The 26,895-nt window shown below is 38.5% G+C and overlaps 1 protein-coding gene across 1 annotated transcript in view; it reads right to left on the reverse strand.

Annotated features, from left to right (window-relative positions):
* PIP5K1B (phosphatidylinositol-4-phosphate 5-kinase type 1 beta) overlaps positions 1-26,895 on the reverse strand; it is a gene marked incomplete at its 3' end in the record, with an annotated part of 202,794 nt that overhangs the window by 53,414 nt on the left and 122,485 nt on the right. The window contains exons 2-3 of the mRNA XM_008066073.1: positions 23,147-23,231; positions 18,842-18,910 (exon numbers count right to left, since the gene is read on the reverse strand). Of these exons, the coding sequence (XP_008064264.1) occupies positions 18,842-18,910 (69 nt within the window). The remainder of the gene's footprint in view (positions 1-18,841; positions 18,911-23,146; positions 23,232-26,895) is intronic.

A 26,895-nucleotide genomic window follows, 5' to 3' on the forward strand; every position in this document is an offset into this window, starting at 1 on the left:
AAAGGACTAATCTGTTGTTAGAAATGATGACTTTTAGTCCTACTTTTTGCCCAAGATTCAGCCTCTGTGGATAGCTAATGTTCCATTTTCAAAGAACTGTTAAACAAATCTAAGTTTATCCTAACCATGTGCTGAAAGATGGTCTATACCAGTCCCACGGTACATATGAAGTCACCGGCCTATTTATAGCTTTTGATTCCAGCCTAGGGATCACTTGACTCTACACCCCATGTAGAGATTTTCCATATGTCATTTCCTTCTTTCAGACATGCTTCATAAACATGACGTGCTTCTGTAAACACCAAAGAAATAATATGGCACAGGGTACTGTGGGAGATGCATAACAATTCAGGAAATGAAGGAGACCACACTATCTCCAGCAGGAGCTCAAAATTTGATTTTAGAAATTCTGTTCAAACATTGGTTGCTTCATGTTAACAGTAGTAACATGAGCCATATTTGCTTCAGAAGCCCAGTCTCATGCTTATTACCTTGTAAAATGATCTCTTATTTATGAAAGTTTATTATAAGGAAATTTAGGTACTGGAGGTGCATTTGTTGAGCATATCAATTCTATGGAAGGAGTTAAGTAGAAGAGGGACCAGAAAGAGAGGAGGAGATAGAAATATAGACATGAGACAATATCTATACTTCAGAACCTCAGTCAATGTCTATTGAGAGTCCCAGACAGAGAGTAATATGGTAAAGGAATAACAAAGAACTGTAGGTGCAGAGAAGAGGACTCTGTTACTTTGTGTCAGACAGACCAATGGCCCCCAAAGAGTCTATGTCCTAATCTCTAGAACCAGTGAATATTACCTTAGAAGGCAAAATATGTTACCTTACAAGGTTGCAAACGCAATAAAGGTTGCTATTCAGGTGACCTTGAAATATGGAGATTATCCTGGATTCTCCAGAGGGACCATGTAATCACACAGGTTCTTAAAAGTGAATAAAGGACCAGTGGTAGCTCATACCTACAATCTCAGCACTTTGGAAGGCTGAAGCAGGAGGATTACTTGAAGCCAGAAGTTTGAGACCAGGCTGGGTAACAGAGGGAGACCCTGCCTCTACAAAAATTAAAAAATTAGCTGGGCATGGTGGCACACACCAGTAGTCCTAACTACTTAGGAGGCTGAGGTGAAATGATCCCTGGAGCCCAGGAATTCAAGGCTTCAATGAACTATGATCACACTACTGCACTCCAGTTCAAAAAAAAAGTGAAAAAAGTGGGAGTGTAAACTAGTGCAACCTCTGTGGAAAGCAGTGTGGCGATTCCTAAAAGCTCTAAAAATTGACCTTCCATATGACCCTGCAATCCCCCTACTGGGAATATACCCTGAAGAACACAAATCACTCTATAAAAAAGATACCTGCACACGTATGTTTATCGCAGTGTTGTTCACAATAGTAAGAACCTGGAAACAACCATGCTGCCCATCAAAAGCGGACTGGATTAAAAAAATGTGGTACATATACATGATGGAATACTACGCAGCCATAAAAAAGAACAAAATCATGAATTTCGCTGCAACCTGGATGGAACTAGAGTCTATAATACTGAGTGACCTCTCACAGAAACAAAGATCCAAATACCGCATGTTCTCACTCATATAGTGGACCTTGAACATCCAATGCAATACTATAAGAAAATGACTGACGGTACTGGGAAACTATGGGGGAGGGAGGGAGATGGGATTAACCGTAGCAAATATCTGTCGGGGGATGGGAAAACACCTCTTATCAACAGGGTACCTGAATGAAACGTAATTGTACACCTAACCCTTAACTGTACCCCACAAAACCATAATAAAAAATACTGATTAATGAAAAAAAAAAAGGAAGCAGCAAATGAGAGGATGAGTGAGATACAATGTGAAAAGGACTCAATCTGCCATTGTTGGCTTTAAAGATGAAGGAAGAGCCAAGAAGTGTAAGTAGCCTCTATGAGAGCCAAGAAATGTTAGTAGCCTCTAGAAGCTGAAAAAGGTAAACCCTAGAAAATGGAAAAGGATTCTGAGAGCCTACAGAAGGGAACACAGCCATGTTGATACCTTGATTTTAGTCCAGTGACAATTAATATCGGATGTCTAGCCTACAGAACTATAAGACATTTATGTTATTTTAGGTACTTTGTGATAACTTGTTATAGCATAATAGGAAACTAATATACATATCAAGTAAAAAATATTTTTAGGTCCTGCCTACTTGAGGCATTCCAATCTTTTCACTCTTTTCCCCACTTTTAGTCCCAAAAGTCACTGTTAATTTGCACAGGGCTAAAACTAAGGAAATCAGTTTGCATCTTTGGGGTCCCAGCATATGGCACAAAGCAGGCCCTAGATGACCATTTGTTGAATGAATAGATGGGTGATGAGTTTCTAACTTGGAAGAGTACACATACAGCCTTCTGGGTAGAAAACTGTCTTGACAGGACTTCTCTGAACTGGAGATAACCATAGTAGGACCCAAAAGGAATGCAGCACCCTGGTATTTTTCTGGTTTTTTCTGCAAGACCATTCTATATCTCAGACTCTGGCATCACAGGACTCCCCTAGGCTTGAAGAGCCAGTGAGATGGCAACATAGAATCATGCTTTATGCACATTCGAGTTGATTTTCCTAAAAATTTGAATATTTTATGACAGACTGATAATTTTCTGGTGTGTTCATTTTTCCTAGGACGTAGAAAATGGGAAGCAATCTCTACTTTTTCCCACAGAGGATTAATCTTTTTAAACCGATAGAGTCATTTGAGTTTCTAATCCACAGGGTGTTTAAAGAAGGGTGGGAAAATATGCAAGACATTGCCATTGCACCAAAAAATAAAAAAAAAAAAGCAACTCAGGTTTTCTCAAAAACAGATGGTAAATAAAATGTAGCCTTCTCCCCATTCTTCACCTCTTTTCCTTTCTCCTCTCCAAGGCTTCCTGTGTGGTGTTCATAAAAACAATTATTGGGAGGAATGATCACAGAATATAATTAAAACAATGCAGAATGACCAAGAAACCCGAAGGGCAGTTAGTGGTCATTCACACTCCAAATTTTAAAAATGAAGAAACAGAAACCCAAATATAACATGAAATTACATTAAAAATCTCAACAAAAGGAAAACTGAGAAGAAAAAGCATAGAATTTCAGGCAAAAACCCCACAAAAGCTTTTATTTTCCCTGCCCAAATCAAAATGTCTCAGGCAGAATGATTTTAACAACTTGCTTACCCAAAAATAACTCGTGAAAAGCATTAAATTTTAGGATAATTTCTACACAGGTTACTATGGTATGGGGAACGATTAGCAGGCCTGTAGGAAGAAATTTTATAAATTTCTCCAACTATAAGGAAATAACATAATTGCTCCATTCATCTGGACTGATGTAAAATCTAAATTAAATAATATTTTAAGAGAAACATGATTTTATTGTTTGTCAGTACTTGGAGTATCTCAAAAAGTTAACTGTGTTTACAATGACTGCCTTTGCGTGGTTAGCTTAAATCAATTATATCTAAAAGCCAATATTCAATTAGGATTTTTAAACACTTTTAGTAAGCTAGGGTCAGAAAAAAAATTTTCTTAATATGCAAAATAATTTTTCAAGCTAACAGACAACAGTATACCAATGGTACACTAGAGTGACACTTTCCAAATGCATTTGACCAAAGGATTTTATTTACATATCTATTAATAACCTGTGTGTGCAAAGAATTCGCTCTGGGAAACAGCATAAAAGCCATTTGTCCTTTAAAATCATGAGCAGAACAAGGGTGTCCTTTTATCACAAAGATTCCTTGATATTGTTTTTAAACATCAGGTTAATAAAATAAGACAAGTAAACCATATTGGTTACAGGAGAAAAATTATAATTTACATATTATATGATTGCCATCTAGAATAACCAAAAATCAATCATAGTAGTAGACTAATTTTTAAAAATCCCCACATGAATCAAGATCTTATATATCCCCACTCAGAAAATGCAATAAAAAAATCCCATTCACAATAGAAAAAAATTCTAACAAAAAAACCCCCACATAAGTTACACAGGAATGTATTTAACCAAAATAGGTATAAAACCTATGAAGAAAATAAAAGTGTACTGAGAAGCATAAAAGACAAAAATGTATAAACATTTCACTCTTGGGAAGGGAAGATGCAAGTTTATAGATGCTACTACTTCCTAAATTCATTAATACATTTAATTAATTTCAACAAAAAATCATAACAGGAATCTCTTTAGAGGTAATAACCTTTCATTCTAAAGTTGAATTAAAGGAATAAATGTAAAAGCATCACTCAGAAAGTTTTGAAAATTAAAAATACCATGGTAAGTCTTGCATTACAAATTATTTAAATTAAAACAAAGCATTATTAGCACAAAATTAAACAATAAGAGCAAAGACAAAAGCATTAAGGGAATAACTTGACTTCATAAAAGTTTGGTTCAAAAACAAGTAAGTGAAATTAAAAGTGTAATTTAAGACTGGAAAAACATTTGCAACAAAAATTAAGGCCCTAAATGTATAAGTAGCGTTTACAAATAAGACAGCAAAAGTAGCAGAGATTAGGGGCACGCAACTCCACACTGGGTACCAGGGAGAGTGGACCTGCCAGAATTTACTTATGTAGTAAACACTCACATGTTCAACAACTCTAAAATAAAATTTAAAAAAAATAAAAAGAAAATAAAATTAGCATTTGGAAGAATGCTTAAAAAAAGACAGCAAAGGGTATGCATAGGTAATACTTCTTATAAATCAATAAAAATCATCTGAAAAAAGTCAAATTTATAATCATAAAGATGAATGCAAGTAAAATAAAAATTAGAGCATTTTCACTTATCCAGCTGGCAAAAATTTTTAAAAGAGTAATGCTTAATGGTAGTGAAGACTTGGGAAAACAGGCACTCCCCCAATCAGCTGAGGGGAGTCTAAGATAGGGTAACCATTTTGAAAAGCAATTTAGGTACGTGCTAAAATGCTCAGACCCTTTAACTTGTTTTCCCGAGGCCATGGGCCAAGTCCCTGTGTTCACTGCTGTATCCCTGCCTAACACAAGTAGGTTTATCTATGGAGGAAAAACATGTGGGGTGACAGGCATCCTGGGGCTGGAAAGTTGGAAACAAAGATACCATCTGCGTGCCTAATGCTTTCTGGCCCTGGTGATCTTGTGAAGGCTGAATTTGGGTCAATAAGCAGTGAGGGCAGGAATGTCTGTAATGTTTCCTATTTCAGGAATAGACTGTTGGTTTAAGTTCTTCCTTCATGGAAGTAGAAGCTGAGGGTAAAGGGCTGTAGCCTGGTTCCCCAGGTTTGATCAAACTCTGCCTAGCATACTAGCCATTGTGTGTCCCTGTTAGGGATTCTGAGAGTCGAGGGATGCCATGCTGAGACATGCTGCATCTGTTTGGCATGACCAATTGGCTTCTGATAAGGCACCCTTTTTAAAAAATTACATAAATCTGGAGCTTTATCATACTGTGTAGTTTCTTCCTTCCCATTTGTATATTCACCTGAAACTTTTCAGGACTTCCATAATCCCCCAAAATACACATTTAAAAATTAGCAAGGTGCATGTATAGATTGATGGAAGTATCCCATATGCTAAAAACAAAACTTGTGCAGAAATCTAAAAATGAATAAATAAAAAGCACAAAGATAAGTATCAATGCAGCTTGAGTTGGCATACCCCAAAAGAAAATGGAAACTTTCAATATTTTTATTATATTAAATACTTCCTTGGAAAACAGGCTTTTTTTTTTTTTTTTTTTTAACAAAGCAGAATCTCAGAATATCCCATCCTTTAATTTTGTTCTCAAATGCAGTGTCACTGCTTCAAAATCTCTTTTGTATTTACAACTTTTAGACATCCCTAATTTGTAATCTTAAGGTTATATCCAAATATTCCACAGAACATGGGGTAGGGGGTGGAAATGATGGAACTGACTTGTCTCCAACTTTAGAATTAACAAATATATATATATATATATATATATATATATATATATATATATATATTTTTTTTTTTTTTTTTTTTTTTTTTAAAGAAATCCAGGGGGAGAGACTGTGCAGCTTAGTATTTCCACAGTTTTCTTTAAAACACATGTAAGGCAAAGCTGGCTGTTGTCTGCCCAGTCCCACCTTCCCCTATCTTGTCTTCAATCACATACCCTTACCCACTCTGCTGTGCTCTGTGTTCTTAGTTGGCTTTTAGCTCTCCCCAAGAGAATTCCTTTGGCCAAGTAAGAGCAGCTAGAATGTGTAAAGTCAGAGACAGATAGGAGAAAGGGTTCTTGAAGCACTATAGAATTTCCTCAAACTAAATCAGACACTGAAAGATGGTAAAGCCACAACAGAAAACTTGTCCTCTTTATTAATATGATGAAAAGCAATGAAAACATTCTCCCTTTCTAGGTATAAGTTTTAAAAAAAGGAATCTTTAATGCATAAAAGTTGAATTTCCTTTTGCCATAGAATTCTATTGTTTTTTAAAAAAATAACCGTTCACGTTCAATGCCCATGAGTAGGTACTGTCACAGAAGAACAGGATCCCAAGCTGCATTGGCATTAGGTTTGGAATTTGCAAATCCAAACTTTGAACAGTGTGCCATTATGAAGAAGGTGACAGTAATATTGGTTCCTTCACTAAATATTGAGTTCCACCTGGTCTGCCGACTCCCTATTCTCATAGAGCTTAAATTCCAGTGGGGGAGGGTAGGGATCCAGCAATAAGAATAGCAATTTAATACTTGTACAGCCAATTACCATCTTCCTAGTGCCTTCTCACATGGCAACAGATTTAATCCTTAAGCTATATAATAGTATTGCTAGGCTCAGACACTATCTTGCACAAGATTGAGCTCATCAATAGCACAGCCAGCTGACGGCCCTGGCCACAGACTCCCTTCTCCGGCCACTGCCTGTGCAGAAAGAAGAAACAGCATGAGGGCCTGTGTCCTGTCTGCTCTCATCTGCCTGCCTTTGAGTCTTAAGTACAGCTTTAAAGTCTACACTCCTTCATGATTTTGTGAGGGGGTATAGTTGCTTTAGAAACTGCTAGGTTATTGTTCGCTCTCACTCTCTTTGAAATAGCAAACCTGAGAAATCATTGATCCTGCTTCTTTCATGTTACAAAGAAAGGGTGTTTACTATGCTGCCGTGCTGGGGAAATGAACTGCCAGCCAATCTCAAATCCTGACTCCCCTCCCCTGACAGTTACTGCTATTTATCTAGGGGCAGTCTTTAATTGGGCTAACATTTGGAAAGAGTAAACCTTTAGGTGATAAAATTGGGAAAATACTGTCTTTTAAAAAAATCTGTTACTGAAACTCTTCCAGAAATGGCTGAACACACACTATCTGTAAACTAGATGAGAAGATTTAAGAATGCCACATCCTTAAGAGCCAACTTTTAAATATCCATACAAGCTGGGCTCGGTGGCTCAGCCTGTAATCCCACGCCTTTGGGAGGCTGAGGTGAGTGGATTGCCTGAGCCCACGGGTTCGAGACCCGCCTGGGCAACTTGGCGAGACCTCATCTCTACAATAAATCAAAAATCAGCTGCGTGGTAGCGCGTGCCTGTAGTTCCAGTTATTTGGAAGGCTGAGGCGGAAGGATCGCCGGAGCCCAGCAGGTCGAGGCTGCGGTGGCCGGGAGCGGCCATTGCACTCCAGTCTGGGCGACAGAGTGAGACTCCAACTCAAAATAAATAAATAAATAAATAAATATCCATACACTGACCCATGACATAGATAATCACTCTCATCTTTGAAACAGAAAAAGCCTAGGGAACAGGACTGAGCCCTTTCAAAATGTGCTTCCTGTGATTCAAACATCCAAAGCACACATTCTACCACCCTACTGCCCGATCACCCCCATCTCACCTCTAATTGCAGGTCTGGAACTGCAGGCTTAAGAACATAGCTCACCGAAAAGCCTTTACCAATTTTAGATTTAAGAAGAAAAAAGTGATACATCTCTTGAAAGCTGTACCAGGCACTGTGTGGGACCTTATGGATGTCAAGATGATTGGGAAGGTCCCCTGCTCTCCAGCTACCCACAGTACAATGGACAGGGCATCACTGCCAACAATTATTACAAAACAAAGTCATCTGGGATATAACAGAGGTAAATGCAGGGTTCCTAGGGAGACCTGTGGAGGGTGCCTGACAGCCACTGCCTGGAAGTGTAGGCCAGGGTAATAATGGAGCTGTTTCTGGAATGAAGACATCATAGTGGTCAGCTCGTGTGAAAAGGAATGTGGATGGAAAAGAGAAAGACGAAGCATTTAGTATGGCCAGAGTTAGGTGTGCATCCAAGACAAAGGCAGGAGATGGTCAAGGCACATCCACCGGGGTGACTGTGAAGGACTCACATGCAGTGCTATGGAGTATGAATTTTTTTCTTTAGGTAACAGAAGGCTAAAGGAAAATTACGGCAGTGACCTGGCCAGTTTTGTCTATGTTAGGAATATAACTCTGTGTGAGAGGCTCTTAGGAGGTAATATCCAAGTATGGATGGTCCCTACTCCTGGGCCTCTCTTCTCCATCTGTCTCACCAATGCCTATGGATCTACAGCTTGACAAATTAAAGTTGAACTTAGACCTCTTCCTTGAGTTCCAGATCCACATCTCCACGCATCTACTTGACTCTTCTCTTCAATGGCTGCTGACATTCCCAAACTAATATGTCTACATTGGAGACTTGATATTCCCTCATCATTCCTCTCCATCTCCACAAATGACCACAGCATCCTCCCTGGTGCTCAAGTTAGAATCCTGGGATCATCTATCGCTCCTGCTATGCCCTCACCCCCATATCCAACCATGCCCCATCAATTCTGAAATGCTGTTTCCTTCATCCTACTCCTCATCTACTACCTCAGTGTAGGCCACTGCCTATTTTGCTAACCCTGGGTTTCTCAACTTAGCACTCTTGACATTTGGGGATCACGAGTCTTGGTGGTGAAGGGCTGTCCTATGCATTATGGGATGTGTGGCAGCGTCCCCAGCCTCCTACCAGATGCCAGTAGCACCCTACCCCCCTCTCAATGAGAACAACACTGTCTAATGTCTCCTGAAGGGCAAAACTGGCCCCAGTTGGGAACCCCTGCTCTCACTGCACTTGCTCACTCTTCCTTGCTCAGAACCTTCTATCACACTGGCCTCCCCTTCAGTTTCTTGAATCTACCAAGCTCCTTTGTGCCTCTAGGGTTTGGCAAAGGTCATTCTCTCTGCCAGAAATGTTCTCTCCACTTTTCTCTTGACTATCTCCTTCATATGCTTCCATGCCAGTCCCTCCTTAGAGAGGGTCCCCTGAATAGCTTATGTAAAAGGCAGCACCTCTATCTTTATTTTCATCACAGCTCTTTTAAAGTTAGTAAATATGCGATTATGTTTACTTTTTCTGGTCTGTCTGTACCGCAACAAAGGAAGCATTATTAGGGCAGGGACTATGTCAGTCTTGGCCTCTGTTCCACCCCAAGGCCTAGCATAGTGCCAAGCTCAATAAATATTTGTCAACTGAAGAAATGAATGAGTGCAATGGACATAAGTTAAATGTATCTTACATTCCAGGCACTAATCACACCCATAAAAATGACATGGTCACAGTATGAAAACTTAGCTGGAGAATTAGAATATTACATAGACTATCTTATTTCAGCTCCCTGCTCAATAACCAGTGCTCCCTAATCTGTAATGTAAAGTGATGGCAGCACATCTTAGATGACTAGAAATCACAGATTTTAAAAAAAACTTATTTTAAATATGTGGGATACAATTCAGGGTTAGATATACAAATGTTTATTATGTAGCTACCCTTGTTGATGAGGTGTGTCCCCCCACCCCGCAGTTTCCCACTACTGCCAATCCTCCCTTTCTTAGAGTGTTACAATAGTTGTTCAAGGTCTGCTTATGAAGGAGAACATGTGATACTCAGTTCTTTGTTTCTGTGATAGATCATTACATTATGTTACAGCCTCTAAGTCCATCCAAGTTGCTGTGATGTTCATAATTTTGTCCTTCTTTATGGCTGTGTAATATTCCATCATGTATATGTACCACATTTTTTTAATACAGTCCTCTTTTGATGGGAAGCACAGTTGGTTCCATGTTTTTGCTATTTTGAATAACGCTGCAATAAACTTTTTCACAGAGTGATTTGAGTTCCTCCAGATATCCTAGTAGGGGAGAAATCACAAATTTAAGAGAAAGAGTAGCTCATCATCTGCACTGGGGAAAAACATGCAGCAAGACCCTATGAACAGTTGAAATTTTCCTTGTAATGAAACTTAATTTGTGTCACTGGGTGTCTGGGTGTACATGCATGTCAGGAGTTGGGCAAAGCAGATATTGAAAGACTGACAACCTTAATTTTGCATTCCCCATAGAGACCACAGCCCATCTTCTTTTTCTTCTTCCTTGGTGATGTACTGACAGGTGATGCCTTTCAAGTCAAGAACTGAGTTGCCTCCTTTTCCTTTCTCAGGTATAATAAAGGTGGCCAATACAGGACAAGCAGACAATGACCTGAACTTGCCAGGAAATACAGAGTACTGTTTGGGAGAACCTGATTCACAATGGGGAAAATAGCTTTCAAAATAGATATGCTCCTACTCAATGTATTCTTTACCAGATCTTTTTTTTTTGCTATTGAGCAGATTATTAGTAAGTTTTTATTGCCTTCTGTCTATAGAACCGTCAGATAGTTAGGTTTTTTAAAAGGGTTCTCCTAATTTGACAATTCAAAATATGTAACCCTTGCTAAATGGGTCTCATCCTTCACTGTCAATTTTGAGTTCTGCACTCACGAATAATTTTTGAAATGATCACTTTAGTCACCTTCTTATTTCCAGTGTTCTGCACAGTGACCAAGGGATCTGTTTGTTTTTCATTTTGAAATTACTATCTACTTTCTAGAAAAAAGTATTCTTGAGGTTACATTTTAGATTCTATATTCAGAAGTGAGACACATTTTGGATGAGGAAAGTTAGCTTTTGAACCATTCAATCAGGGAAAAGATGTTTTACAATTGTTCAGTTCTATTATTTTTTTCTCATTCCCAAACTGGTTGAGTTTCTCTGTGCCACTGGCCCCCACTATTGCAGTAGATAATTGAGAATCATCTTTTTAATATCATAGGCAGCACAGTCCTCTGGAAGTCACAGCATTTGGACAACAGTTCAGTGGGTAGGGTCTGATCAACTCTGAGGAGAGACAGTTGAGGTTAAAATTCCAGACTTATCCTACCACTTACTTGCTCTGTGCCTTGGAGCAGGAACTTAACCTCTCTGTATCTTAGTTTTCTCATCTGTAAAATGGGAATATTAGTATCATCTCACAGGGTTGTTATGAAGATTAAATGAATGAACAATTATAAAGTGCTTAGAATGATAGCTGGCATAAACTAAGCACTTATTATTAGCATGGCTTTTAAAATTGCTTCTCACTGAATTAATAGATTTCTCACTAGAATAAACTCAATATATTTTATAAATATAAAATTCTTCCATCAGTCAATGATTCTATAAAACAGCAAATATTCTGCATCAGCACATGGTATATTCCCTATGAGTGTTAAGTAGATGTAAGACTAGAACCCAATTTACATTGCTGGTTTTCTTTTTTCTAACTCCAGAATAGAGAGTTTCAGAATTTAAAATTTGTATGTTTTTATGCAACTTCTTAAGAGCCATTTTTAAAAAGTTTCTGTTAAGTCCTCAGGCAAAGGAGGGGGATACAGGTAGACTAGCCACCGGCCTCAGGAGAGTAGGCCTGCTGGCCAGATCAGAACTTCATGGGCCGAGCTGTGAAGGGAGGCGTGCAGATCACCTGCCCATACTAAGGCTTTTAGTTGGAAAACAAAAGTGTCGTTGTGCCCTGAGAGTAGGAACTACAGCTCAGATGGCTCCCTCGGCTGCAGAAACATGGAATGCCCCAGCCTGCTTGCCTGCTGTTCACCCCAAACTCAACAACATTGTGGTTGTTGTTGCCGTTGCAGGAAGCTTCGGGTTTAAAATGTTATTCCCTAAAGTTAGAGTTTTAGGGACACCAATATGATGTATATTGGAATTAGGGACCCAAACACCGAGTGTCAAAATGCAGAAGTGTAGCAAACCTGGTAGCTTAACAGACAGATGCCCCTACAAAGTGAATGCTCAAAGAGGTCACTCAAAAATGAACCATTCAGAGCAACACACTGATAAGAGGGTTGGCTTGCTCAGTGGTTTTAATTTGAAGCTCATCTCTACAATAAATCAAAAAAAATTAAACAAGTGTGGTGGCACACAGCTGTGTTTCCAGCTACTTGGAAGGCTGAGGCAGAAGGATCACCTGAGCCCAGCAGGTTGAGGTGGGCTTCTAAGTCTCTTACCTTGCTAAACAAACAAAACCCCCAAATAACACAATACTCGTCCCCAAGCTTCTCTAGTTCCATCAGTGGCAGAAAAATTCTGGTAGTAACCCTGATTGGGATGTCAGCCTTCACTGTGATTTTCTTTTCAAAAATATTCCCCACATTTTTTCTACCCAACGTTATTACTTGACTAACACACAACACAACACATAAGCCTCCTTGCGTCACCTCCCCCACCCTGTGCAACCTACATTCCACCTCTAGGTTTGCAGTACTCACATCATGTCACCAGTCCCCATAACAATGCTACTGACCACCAGTCCTCACTGCCTACAACTGCACTACCCAACGTGGTGACCATCAGCCATGTGTGCTTATTTAAGTTTAAATCTAACTAAAATTAAGATGAGAATTTCAGACACATCTGACCACATTTTGGATGCCCAATAGCCACATGTAGCTTGTGGCTACTTGCATCAGGGCAGTTACAGAACATTTTCCTCATTGCAAGAAGTTCCGTTGGACAACTCTGGGCTTAGAACATGAAATTCAAACTCCTCAAAGCAGCACCCGAGGCTGGCTGTCATTTAGAGCCAGCCCATACATCCAGAACTGCCTGTGACTTTCCCTAAACACCAACATTTTGCTTTGTCCAGGCCAGCCTCTCCCTCACCTCCCACCAAATCATGCTCACCCCGATTCCATGACTGCGTTCATCAGACTCCCTGTCATCGAGGTCAGCGAGGCAAAGGGGTAGGTAAATCAAAAGGCATAGACACTAAAAAAAGTGGGATTTTTCTGTCATGACAAAAAAGCAACGGGACATCTATGAAATTTTTATTCTAGCAAAATGCTCCACTAGCTAACAAGCCTGGGGAGAGGGGTCTTTTCCAGAAGACTGTCATAAGCTTTGAGCTTGTCAGGTTGCGAGGTGATGAAATGAAACACCACTTGTCTTGGCACTTATTCAGTGTTGATTTGGGTCCTTATTTAATTTTTTCACAGGGGTCCGTTTTTTTTCTCCCCAGTAAATGATAAGGTCATGGGAAGCAGAGACAAGTTGTTACATGCATTTATTTGCATCTTCATCTTTCCTATCTCACTTTTCTACACCAAGGGGATGCGGTGGGAGGAGTCAGTGGTTGCAAAATGGTTGCTGCCTATGGGTCAGATGCGGTCCACAGGTGTGCTGTTTTGGCCAGAGTATGTGTGTGTATATATATATATATATATATATATTTTTTTTTTTTTTTTTTGAGTTGGAGTCTCACTCAGTCGCCCAGACTGGAGTGCAGTGGCCGCTTCCGGCCACTGCAGCCTCGACCTGCTGGGCTCCGGCGATCCTTCTGCCTCAGCCTTCCGAGTAGCAGGAATTACAGGCGCGTGCTACCACACCCGGCTGATTTTTTGATTTATTGTAGAAATGAGGTCTCGCTGCCCAGGCGGGTCTCGAACCCGCGTGCTCAGGCAATCCACTCACCTCAGCCTCCCAAAGGCGCGGGATTACAGGCTGAGCCACCGAGCCCGGCTGGCCAGAGTATATTTTTAAACACTTTTGCATTAGTTGCTGAAATTTAAAAATCAGCAGATAACACATCAAAATTCTTATGTCTGGCTCAAACCAGGCAAAGTGAGGACCAAAGGGAGACCCAAACTTTACCTGTACAATGACCACTTATATACCAAATTCTGAACTATACTCCACATCTTTAAAATAAAAGTTAGAAATTTTTAAAAATTCTTATGTCTGGCTTCTTGAAAAAAAAAAACAGTCTCTGGCAACCCTGGACAAGCATTCATGCATAGCTTTGTTAGCTGGAGTGAAGTGCCAGCTGCCCCCTTTAAAGAAGGTGTGTATACTTTTTACCATGGTCCTCCTAGTCATTCCACTCCCTTCTTACTCACCTGGCCCTGGTAACCTTCTGCATTTCCAGCTTTCGCGGAAGACACTCAATAAATTAACTGAGAATGGAAATACTACACTCTATAAATACAGCCAGGCAGCCTTTAATGCCTGCCTTAATGGGTAACATGTTTGTTTTAAGCAGCTAAAATCAAACTTCTTATTTTAGCCATTAGTTGAAGACATTAGCCTCATGGACCAATTTTATCTCTTCTTCCTGGGCTGGCCAAGAGTTGATAATGGATTAGGGAAATGGTCCGCTGCAAGAACAAAAAGCAATGAGCCTAAACAGTCACATGCAAATAATTGAGACAGTGAGTACAAAATTGTTCCATGAAAGCTGAGTGTTCCCTAATAACACGTGGAAATCATAGCACTCATGATGGTGAGTGTTGCTGGCAGCTACCCAATTAATCTGGGGCTCAGTACAAAAAGCCTAAACCTGCTGCTTAACTCTAATGATACTGGTTTTCCCTCTTTTGAACACCCCTTCGTGAACTACTACACTGTGTCCGAAAATTGTTTTCATGTCTTACCGCCCCCCACCCAACCATAAGTTGCTTATAAACTCCTTTCTCATTCCTAGGCCAGTAGATCAGGGATTCTTAACCTGGGATCTGTGGGTTGGCTTTAGTCACAGTCATGGATTGGCTTTAAAAACACAATGGGTTATCAAAGCTCCCTGTTAAAAAGGTACATGCCTCATGGACAGAGCTTCAGGACTGGGAAAGAAATTTAACTTTAAGGTATCTGTAAAGGGACATAGTTAATGAAATGTGTGGTAGCCTTGGCAACACTCATCTAGTCTGTTTGCTATCATTTCCAGTTTATTGTCATTTGTGCATTTGCAAAGCACAGCTTTTATGCTTCATTAAGGTCATGGTGAAAGTATTAAGCTACCCAGGGTAAGCTCATGTATCTTGCTGGTAGAGACTAGGTAAATAGGATACAAAATTGCCCGTGGGACTGTTGGAGACCAACAGTTCAACCAGGCACAAACACACTAAACATAATATTGAATTCATACTTCTCCACCTTGTCTAAAAGGATACCACAGAATCTTCCAGATGCCTTTAAATCAAGAACCATTCATTGTGAACAGTCTCCTTATCTATGAGTAATCTGATGACTCTTTCAAAGTAGGAAATGCAGTTTGACATAAACTACATCTTTATGAATCTCTCCAGGTTTGTAAAAGGCATGTATTTCTTCTCTAAATATGTATGAACCCTATGTGTAATGATAGTGCCCAAATGATGCTGGGGAACAATGTTTGACTTGTACTATGGTTTCCAGAATGTACCTTTTCCTCATTCTTGAAAATAGGGATAGGATTTGCTTATGTCCTATCTTTTTACAATTTTTCCATCCTCAAATTCATTCAAAGCCCACATTCAGTAGTTTCCCTAATATACCTTCAAGTTCTTTCATCTGGGAGGTAGTTTATCTGAGCTTGGAGATAAAGACATTTGTAATAGTTAATGTGCCTCTTATTACCACCTCTCCTAACTCCACTATTAATACCTTCTCCAGTGTGAAGTTCAGAGAAGAATTAAATTGAATAATTCAGCTAAATTTTACCTATTAATAAAGCAATACTTTCTTAATGATCCCTCCTCTTGCTGAGCACATCAATACCATACTTACTGAGAGCTAAAGTGCTGTTTTGGGGGTGCTTTTTATTTTTATTTTATTTTTATTTTTTTTGAGTTGGAGTCTCACTCAGTCGCCCAGACTGGAGTGCAGTGGCCGCTCCCGGCCACCGCAGCCGCGACCCGCTGGGCTTCAGCGATCCTTCCGCTTCAGCCTTCCGAGTAGCTGGAATTACAGGCATGCGCTACCACGCCCGGCTGATTTTTTGATTTATTGTCGAGATGAAGTCTTGCTGCCCAAGCGGGTCTCGAACCTGCGGGCTCAGGCAATCCACTCACCTCAGCCTCCCAAAGGCGCGGGATTACAGGCTAAGCCACCGAGCCCGGCTTGGGGGTGCTTTTTAAAGAGAAGATACATTCCTTGCATTCTATCATTTTTTCCTTTTAAAATATGAGATCATTAAAAAGATCCTTATATTATTATACATTTTAAAAAATGGTTGGTGTTTTTTTCATTAGTCTCCTTTCATTAGTTTCCCATCTCTTATTTATTAAAATTATTTGCCATAATAGAATTTGATTTTTATGGGAGATACCATGATTTTCAGTTTGTATAACCTTCCCAACATTACTGAGTCAAGTATCCTGAAAGGGACATTAATTATAAAATCATACCTATAATATTCTTGAAAACTTGCTTTACTAAACTTTTGGGCAAGGCACACACTTAGCAACTCCAAGAAGTCACGATCACTTTTTTTCTATTACTTTTGCATCATGAAGGAGCTCCTGTAGGTCAGAATTCAGTTAAGAATCTCAGTGTATCTTGATGCTGATTGAGAACACTGCCTGAAACTGATCTGAAATAATCATAGGCAATTTAATCATCTCTATGTTGGTTTCATGCTTGACTAAATGTACAAGAAGTCTTGGGTAAACGAGATAGGATTTGGTTTTCCACCTGTGTCTAAAAATAAAGTGTATTGCTGCCTTTGGCCAGATGCACACATTTTATAAAATATAACATAACACGTCTGAGCTCTTGAATCTTCACCCTACTCTTCTCCAACCTTGCCATCACTTTGCATGACAACCTCTCTGTTTACATTTTGAGGGCTGCCTGAGTGGAAAAGTCAGATAAAAAGCTATACCAGTAGCCGGGCTCAGTGGCTCAGCCTGTAATCCCGCACCTTTGGGAGGCTGAGGTGAGTGGATTGCCTGAGCCCGCGGGTTCGCAACCCGCCTGGGCAGCGACCTCATCTCTACAATAAATCAAAAAATCAGCTGGGCGTGATAGCGCAGGCCTGTAATTCCAGCTACTTGGAAGGCTGAGGCGGAAGGATCGCCGGAGCCCAGCAGTTCGAGGCTGCGGTGGCTGGGAGCAGCCACTGCACTCCAGTCTGTGCTACAGAGTGAGACTCCAACTCAAAAAAAAAAAAAAAAAAGGTATACCAGGAAGAAGACATACTCCCCACATGAGAACAAGACAGAAAATATACCATGTTAGTTCCATGCCCTGGATATGTGTTTAGATCAGATAGTTCATGTACTTTATAAATAAGCTTCTCACTGGCTATCCATCAAAGTATAAAAAGAAAATGAAAAGTTAAAATATAATAAACCTTCAACACACAAACCTACTCCCAAGAGCATAAAAGAGCAAGAACTTTTAAAAGTTAAAATGTACAGTAAGGAGTAGCGGTGCTTGGTAACATATTTTACCAAGTAATGTGTTTGAACATTAGCTTGGTTGCTAAGAGCCAAGAATTTATCAAAGTCAAAGAAGGATAAGGTAAAACACACTGGGTAGTTTGGGAAATGGGCTGAAGTCATAAAGTCTGAGAGGCTTAAAAAAGGGGAGAGGGAGAAGGAACATTTAAATTTTTTAAAATACAAAGGCAGAAAATGTTTAAAATTTTGGTGGAAAGTAAAGAATCAATTAAACGATTCATATACTGTACATAGAACACTGCATAACCTTAAAAGCCTTCTTTTTAGGAATAATTATAAGATAACTACTTTCACTCAATATTCTGTATTCTGTTAATTGTGGTAGGTGAAAAAATGGTCCCCAAAGATGCCCCTGCCTAATCCTCAGGATCTGTAATTATGTTATGGTATAAGGCAACACGAAGTTCATTAAGGTTGCAGAGGAAATTAAGGTTGCTAATCAGCTGACCTTAAGATAAAGAAAAAATATATATATTTTGTGGGGGGAGGTGGTTAGAGTCTCACTCTATCACTCAGGCTACAGTGCAGTGGCACAATCATGGTTCATTGCAGCCTCGACATCCTGGGCTCAGGCGATCCTTCTGCCTCAGCCTCAGCCTCCCTAGTAGCTGGGACTACAAGTGCATACCACCATACCAGGCTAATTAAAAAAAAATTTTTTTTGTAGGTCTGGATACATTGCCCAGGTTGGTCTTGAACTCCTGGGCTCAAGCAATCCTCCCGCTTTGGCCTCCCAAAATGCTAGGATTGTAGGTGTGAGCCACTGCACCCTGCGTAGATAAGGAATATTAAATGTAATTAAGATTTTTTTATGTTGCTATGAGCCTCAGAAGGCTCAAGGCAATCACACAGTCCTTTTAAAGTGTCAGAGCAATACAGCCTGTGAAAGACTCAACTAGTCACTGCTGGCTATGAAGATGAAAGGGAGCCATGGCACAGGAAAAGTGGACAACCTCTAGAAGCTAAAAAAGGCAAAGAAATGGACTCTCCCCAAAGCCTCCAGAAAGGAAAGCAGCTCTGTAGCCACTTTGATCTTAGCCCAGTGAGACACATGTCAGACTTCTGACCTACAGAACTGTAAGATAATACATCTGTGTGTTTAAGCCATTCAATTGGTGGTAATAGGATATAGCAGTAACAGAAACTAAGATAGTTAACCTACAACTACTTTGGAGGAAGAAAAGGCCTATGACAATATTAACATGCTAGATAGCAAAATAGTATTCCTCTTTCTGAGTTGCAGAAAGAAAATGAAACCCTCACTTACCTTTTTATAGGTTTTTTCTTCATTTTGTTTTCCAGGAGCTGCATCTCCATTTTCAGCAGCAGACGACATCTGCAAGAAAAAAACATTCCCATTTGATTTTGACTTCTACTCTGAAGTACAAAATATTAATAATACTTTAAACTAAAGGATCTGTTTTGGTTAACTGTGTTTTTGTTGTTGTTGCTGCTGTTGTTTCTAAGAAAGGAAGAAAGAGAATTTCAGAATACTTAAAAAAAACCCTGTGTATCCTGATCTTTCCAAAATAAATCTTTACTTCTAAATTACAGTGGTAGTACACTTTATTCCATATGCTCTAAGAAAGATGCCATGGAAATCTAGGCCCATATCATGTGTACATGTTTCTTTCTACAAAGTCTTTTTAAAAACTTTTCTTCTGGTTATAAATGCTTACTGTAAAAATGTCTGGAAAGTACCAAAAAAATGTGAATCAGAACAAAAAAATTACTCTTAATTTTACTGCCTTTGGGCAACTCCACTATTCACATTTTAGCATACTTGTTTCTACCGTTTGCTCTATGCATTTTCATATGAAACATATAATACCATCTTATCTTATATCTTTCACTGAACATTTATATAGTAAGCATTTTTCCATCTGATTACAAACATCTGATTGTAAGAATAATAATTATTCTATTTGTAAGATATACCACTATGTGAACACCCTTGTGTGTTAATACTTTAGTTAATGCTAATATTGAAAAATATATAAGGCAGTTCAAGAGTTTTGCTCTTGCAAATAGTACACAAATAATTATTTTTGTTTATATCTTTATCCAACTTCAATGTTTTCTTGGACTAGAATGACTGGGGCATATAAGGGTATTAAAAATTTTAAACCCTTCTACATATTAGTAAATTTTTTCTAGAAGAATATACTCATTTATTCTATTAACAGCAGTGAGTGGGAGCTCGTTTCATTCTACACTAAGCAATGACTATTATTACCTTATGTTTCTTTGCTAATTTGACAGGTAAAAGAAAGCATTCCTGATTTTAATTTGCCTCTTTGGAAATTACCAGTGAAGGCTAACATTGTTTTCATACTTTTCTTTTAGTTCTTTGTATTTCTTCTTTTGAGTTTTTCATTGTTTTGCCCGTTTATCTATTGGAGTTTTTGTGTTTTACTTATTAATTTTTACCTATTATAGTTATTAATATTAGAGATTTTCATATTGATTTTTATGTTTTAAGGTTATTAATCACTTGCAAGCACGCTATCAATATTTTTTTCATGTTGCCGTGTGCCTTTTAATTTGTTTTATGATATAAAGAAGTTTTACTTTTTTTACATACTCAAAACTATTGACTATCTTTGTGATTTCTTCTAATGCTCTCTGATAAAATATCATTTCTCACTGGGAGATAAGGTGTTCAAACACGTGTGTCTTTCTCTTTTTAATGATAAAATTTTCACTCTTAACCTTTCATTCTGAACTATTTAAATAAAGCCAGTTTCTTCTTCACTAACCAAAGGTAATTTTAAAATTAGGGAACCACAATATTTAAGGACCTTACTTTAAATTGCATGAAGAGCACTGAATACACCAAGGAGGCCAGGCACGATGGCTCATGCCTGTAATCCTAGCACTTTGGAAGGCCAAGGTGAGAGAGTTGCTTGAGCCCAGGAGTTCGAGACCAGCCTAGGCAACATAATGAGACCTCATCTCTACAAAAAAAAATCAAAGAATTAGCTGGGCATGATGGTGCTTGCCTGTAGTCCCAGATACTCAGGAGGCTTACGTGGGAGGATTGTTGAGCCCAGGAGGCTGAGGCTGCTGTGAGTTGTGATTATGCCACCATACTCCAGCCCGGGTGACAGAGTGAGGTTCTAACAAAAAATAAACAAATAAGTAAAATAAAAAAAAAATAAAAATAAAATAAGTACGCCAAGGAGGGATAAAACTTCTGACTGTTTTTATAAGCCTTTGGAGCATGCTTTAAATCATGGGTTTTTAATAAACACAGCTCCTGCTAAACCTAAGAATTTGCCAGTCATTTCTCTTCAGTGGAACTAAATGACTGAGTTTATTCACACAGCCATGAGCTTGACGTGACTAAAAACCAAGAAAATGAAAGCACAAACTGTGACACGTCAACCTCACCAGATCTATTACTACCCACCAATCAAATCACCTCTTACACAATTTTTCAACTCTATTTGTACCCATTTAACTTGTCCACATTAGAATAGAGTCCTGAGTGGGTAAGGTAGCTCAAGCCTGTAATCCCAGCACTTTGAGAGGCTGAGGTGAGGGGACTGCCCATGGATACAAGACCAGCCTGGGCAACCTGGTAAGATCTCATCTCTAAAAAAGTAGCCAGGAGTGGTAGCACGAGCCTGTAGTTCTGGCTACTTGGAAGGCTGAGGCAGAAAGATTTGCCTGAACCCAGCGGGTAGATGCTGGGGTGGCCATGAGTGTGCCACTGCACTCCAGCCTGGGCGACAGGGATTAAAAAAAAGAATAGAGTCTTCAAGGACAGATGGTTCACAAACGATTGCTTCCCATACTCTATCTGCTTAATTCATTTAAAGAATAATTGATTTTTTTCTAGTCTCTTTACAATAGTATTTAGGTGAGTTTTGAATAAAATACTAGAGGAATTAAAATGCCTGAAAGATTTTGTAATATCACGCTCAGGGTAAAAAAAACCAAACCTATAACTGTTTAATAGAGCCAAAAATTGAAGACCTCCCATTCTAGCAATTTTACTTTTAAGACTTTGTGGCTTTCAAGACCAAAACACTTTAAGAACAACTGTATAGAGTAAAAAAGTAACCTTAATGAGAGTTTGACTAATTGGCATCAATGAAGGAAGGCTGATGAGATGATCCGAAAGTATTTTTTATTACTTTGTGAATCATCCTTGACTTGACAGTAGGGAAGAGGAGAAATGGGTAAACTTCTATTTTTAAAAATCCATTCCTTTTAAGTAGCATAACATAGATAATAATGATAAAGGAAGGCCATGAACTATCATCTTGATTCAAAGGCTTTTGTCTGTATAGTGATGTTTAACAACAGTCACATGAACCTATTAATTAGGGACATCTGAGTAGGAGAGGACATGTAGGAGAGGCGAATGAGAGGTCTGGGATGTAAGAGGAGGGACCCCAAAAAACCCAGAATTTATTTATTAAAAATTGTGTATTTATTCCTACATGCTTAAACGTCAGTCACCTTCAAAGTACTCTCCATTTGACATAATATACCTACTGAGATGCTTTTACCACTGCTCAAAACAGTTTTTGAACTTGTCAATTTTGATGCCTTTTAGTGCTTCTGCCATTTTTTTGTTTCACTTCTTTCACATAGGCAAAAGTTTTCCCTTTGAGGACTTTTTTCATCCAGGGAAACAAATAAAAAAATTGCAGGGGCGAGATCGGGTGAATAGGCAGGATGGGGCATGGAGGTCGTGCAATTTTTGGTCAAAAACTTCTGAACACTCAGCGTGGTGTGGGCAGGTGCACTAGTTAATCACCTGTCATCAAATGGGCAAATGCGATGAAAGACTCGCCAAAAAAAATTCATTGAAGCTGAACACAGCCTCTCACAACAATGCTGATGCTGACTGGGTTCCTAGAACGCTTACCCAGTGGGGGAAGCCTGTTCTACAAGGGACCCATCCTCCAAAAAGTAAATCTGGGTTTTTTTGGCTCCCCCCTTGTATTGGAAACTGCAAAGGACTGTTACAATGGTCACAGTGATGATTACTACTTGTTGCTGAACTTGTTATGCTTCTGCACCACTTAAGGTACAGCATCTGTAATTATGGGAGCCAAGGTAGGTATGAATTTAAAATATCATTTTTGAAAATATTATAATCATATATATTTCTATATACAAATAAAAGGAAGAAGGAAAGACATTCTCAGATGTTCTGGTGATTATGATGATGGGATTATAAATGCCTTAGGTTTTCCCTTTTATATTTTGCTATATTCTCCAAGTAGTCTGCAGTGAATACCACTACATTTAAAAATAAGGAAAATACGAATGCTATTTAGAAATTTAACCACACACAGTAATTAATAGCAGAGACCATACCTCTTGATTTTTTTCCCCTTCTGGCATTGTCAACATTCACAAAATTTCCTATTTCTGTTTGCTTGGTTTGTTTTAAATTTGATAATGTCAAAGCTAAAGGTTATAAACTAGATATATGTTATATATATATTAATATATATATTTTTAGAGTAATTGTAAATAAATATATAATAAAAGGTAAGGGCTCTATACTTGGTTAGTCAGAATTAACTTAAAATATAGACTGTTTCCTTACCTTTGTAAATGAAATGGTAAGTCATCTGTAGTTGGTGGTGATGGGTAACCTATTCATTGTTGAGATTGTTTTCTTTCCCAGGTTCCTGTTAAAATAGAAATCTCTGGTCATTATTTAATCGTATCCCTCCCTCATTTCCTGGAAAGGACTGGAGATGGCTATAGGAATACATAAAATATAATCAGTTAAAATCAAAATAAAGGAAGACAAAATAAGGGTGGGGAACAAGATGATTCCAACAGTAAGGGCTGTGCACAGAACATAAGCTCATGACCTGGATGAATAAACTGTACAGTCTCCAACTTGACTCTAATATTTCTAACCTCCACAGCAAAGAAAGACATGATCAGTGTCCAATGTCCAGAAAATGAAAGCAAACCAAGCTGCTCAAATGAATCACTAGTATCTAGGGACTGAGGCTGGAGTACAAATTTCTCTCACAGGTCTTCATAGAAGAGAATCCACAAGATATTTGGACAATTTTTCAATATTATCTCTATGATAACCAACTGTGATTTACATAAGGGATGATTAGATGACACAACTTCAAAGAACAGTTCAATAAAGCTCTATTGCTATAATTATGTTTTATCCAGAAAAGATACTTGCTCATTGTAATCAATTTAGAAATGCCAAGAGTTAGAGTAAACATTAATCAGGTCTCATCCTTATTCCACCTCTCCAGATAACCAATATTAACAGTTTGTTGCATAGCCTTTCAAAATCTTCCCTATGCTTGTTCACACACACACACACACACACACACACACACACACACACACACACTTATTTCTGCCACTTGCTCATACCAGCATATTTTAGAGAGTTTTTTCAAATCTATATATCTACCTCAGTTAGAATTAACTGCATAATATTCCACAAAATGAACATACCATCCTTCTACCCAGCCACTCCCTTGTGGATGAACATTCACACTGTTTCCAAGTTTGGCTACCATAAACCAGAGCAGGAACAGACAGCTTTACTCAAACATCTTTAATATTCTAGTACTTTATTTCTGTGGAAAAGTATCCTAGAAGTGGAAATGTGGGGCCAAACCTGATAAGCACATTAGCTACTTGAACAACTATTGCTGTGTTACTTTCTGTGAAAAAGTTGAAAAAATCAGCCCAACAGTGCATGAAGAGAGTTTGTTTACTGACACATTGATCAGCACTGGATGTTGGCCATCTTTAAAACTGTTTGATCTTTTTTTTTTTTTTTTTGCGTTGAAGCCTCACCGGGTCACCCAGGCTGGAGTGCAGTGGCAGTCTCACAGCCACTGCAGCCTTGACCTGTTGGGCTCAGGCAATCCTTCTGCCTCGGCCTTCCAAGTAGCTGGAACTACAGGAGCATGCTACCATGCCCAGCTAATTTATTTATTTATTTTAGAGACAAGGTCTCGCCAAGTTGCCCAGGCTAGTCTCGAATCCCAGGGCTCAAGCAATCCTCCCACTTTGGCTTCCCAAAGTGCTGGGATTATAGGCTTGAGCCACTGTGCCCGGCAAAACTGTTTGATCTTTAAAACTGCTCATGTAATAGGCACACAACAGCATTTCAGTTGTTTTGATTCACCTTCTCTCATAATGGGACTGATCTTTTTCACAGGCTTATTGGTAATTTACATTTCCAGTTCTTGCCCTTTGCCTATGTTTACACTAGGCTGTTTATCTTTTTTAAAAAAATCATCAATGTATAAGATCTCTTAGTATATAAATATGAACTCTGTCATATGGGTTGCAAGCTATTGTTCCTCTTTTGGCTTTGTTTATAGTGCCTTGTCATATAGACATTTAAAATATTTACAGTCATATTTGCCCATTTTTCCTTTATTGACTGTAAATTTACTGTCTTTAATACTCCCTTTATAGATTTTGGGTTATGAAAGAGAGCACCCTCATATACGTTATTCATGTATTCTCTCACATTTTCTTCAAATATTTTTATAGCTCCATTTTTAACATTAGATCTTTACTCGAAATAGAATCTAAACCAAATAGAATCTTTCCACAGGTGAACAAATTGCCCCCAAATCATTTATAAACTTTTCCTTACTGGAAAGACATGCCACCTTTAGCATTCATTAAGTTTTACTGTATACCTCAATCTATTTATGGAGTCTACTCTGTTTCAAAGACTTATTTGTGGTTTCCCTTGTTCCCCAAGCTGGAGTGGTGGCATGATCATGGCTCACTGCAGCCTCGAACTCCTGGGCTCGAGCAATCCTGCCTCAGCATCCTAAGTAGCTGGGACTACAGGTGTGCACCATCATGCCCAGCTAATTTTTCTATTTTTTGTTGAGACAGGTTCTCGCTTCATTGCCCAGGCTGTCTTCAAATTTCTAGGCTCAAGCAAATCTGCCTGCCTTGGTTTCCCAAAGTGCTGGGATTACCAGGCATAAGCCACCGGGCCCAGGCTAACATCACACTGTTTTAAATGCAGTAACAAGACTGTATGTTTTGACATCTACTGGTCCAAATTCCCTATAATAACAAATTTTCATTTAAGTTTGGCAATTTTCTCATTTATATTTTTTATATAGACTTTAAAATCACATTGATTTACCTGACAACAATTTTATCCTCCAAGTTGGGATTATGATTGGGGTTATATATACTAATTTAAGAAGAACTGTTACCTTTAGAATTTTAAGTTTTCTCATTCAAAAATATGGTATAGCTCTTTACTTCCTAAATGTTATATTTTAATGGATCTGTCTTATGTCTTACTAACTTACTCCTAGATACTTTCATCTGTCACTCTTTCAAATAGGAATTTTTCTATTTGTATTTCTAGCCAGTTATTAATTCAAATAAAACAGCTGGGTTTTGTTCATTATCTTTTGATCAGTTATCTTACCAAATTCTCATAGAATTCTAGAAGATTTTACATAGCGCCTGTCATATCATCTGCAATATTTATACAACTCACTCCAATTTCTTTTATTACTGCATTCCCGAACTTCTTTTTTTTTTTTTTTTTTTTTTTTACAGGTATATTTGCTTGATCTTTTTAATGTTTTAAATTTTTTTTATTTTAAAGATGTGGGGTACAATTCAGTGTTAGCATTCTCTGGACTTCTAAAGTGGTGTTGAGTCGTGGCAGTTGAGTAACAATAGTGCCAGACATTTATAACATAATCATTCAGTAGTCACCATCTACCATGATGCTTTTGTTGGTTTGGTAACATGGTGGATTCTTTCTGCTATTCCTAATTAACTTCTGGTTTTTATTAGGAATGTCTACTGAATTATATCAAATGTGTTTCAGCATCAGTGAATATAATTAAACAATTTTTCTCCTTTCTTCTATTGTATCAAAACATCATGAGAGATTTCATAATGCAAACTATCCTTATATTTCTAGGATAACCTAAGCTTGATTTTAATTTGCTAACTTTTAAAAACAGAATATTTCCATGAATGATATTAAAGGATTGTTGTGGTCCCATCTTTATCAGGTATTAAGGAATTGATACTTTTCATAAAATTGGGAGGTTTTCTCTCTTTATATGCATTCAGTTTTTTCCCACTATTATCCATATCTTGGGATTTATTTTTATTTTAGATTCAAGGGGTACATATGCAGGTTTGCTACATAGTATATTACATGATGGGCAGGTTTGGGCTTCTACTGAGCCCATCATCATCCAGGTGGTAAGCACAGTACTCAATGGGTAGTCCCTTCCTTCCTTCCTTCCTTCCTTCCTTCCTTCCTTCCTTCCTTCCTTCCTTCCTTCCTTCCTCCCT

The sequence above is a fragment of the Carlito syrichta genome, unplaced genomic scaffold (assembly GCF_000164805.1).
Source record: "Carlito syrichta isolate Samal-C Ts95f unplaced genomic scaffold, Tarsius_syrichta-2.0.1 Scaffold308839, whole genome shotgun sequence".
Lineage (NCBI taxonomy): Eukaryota > Metazoa > Chordata > Mammalia > Primates > Tarsiidae > Carlito > Carlito syrichta.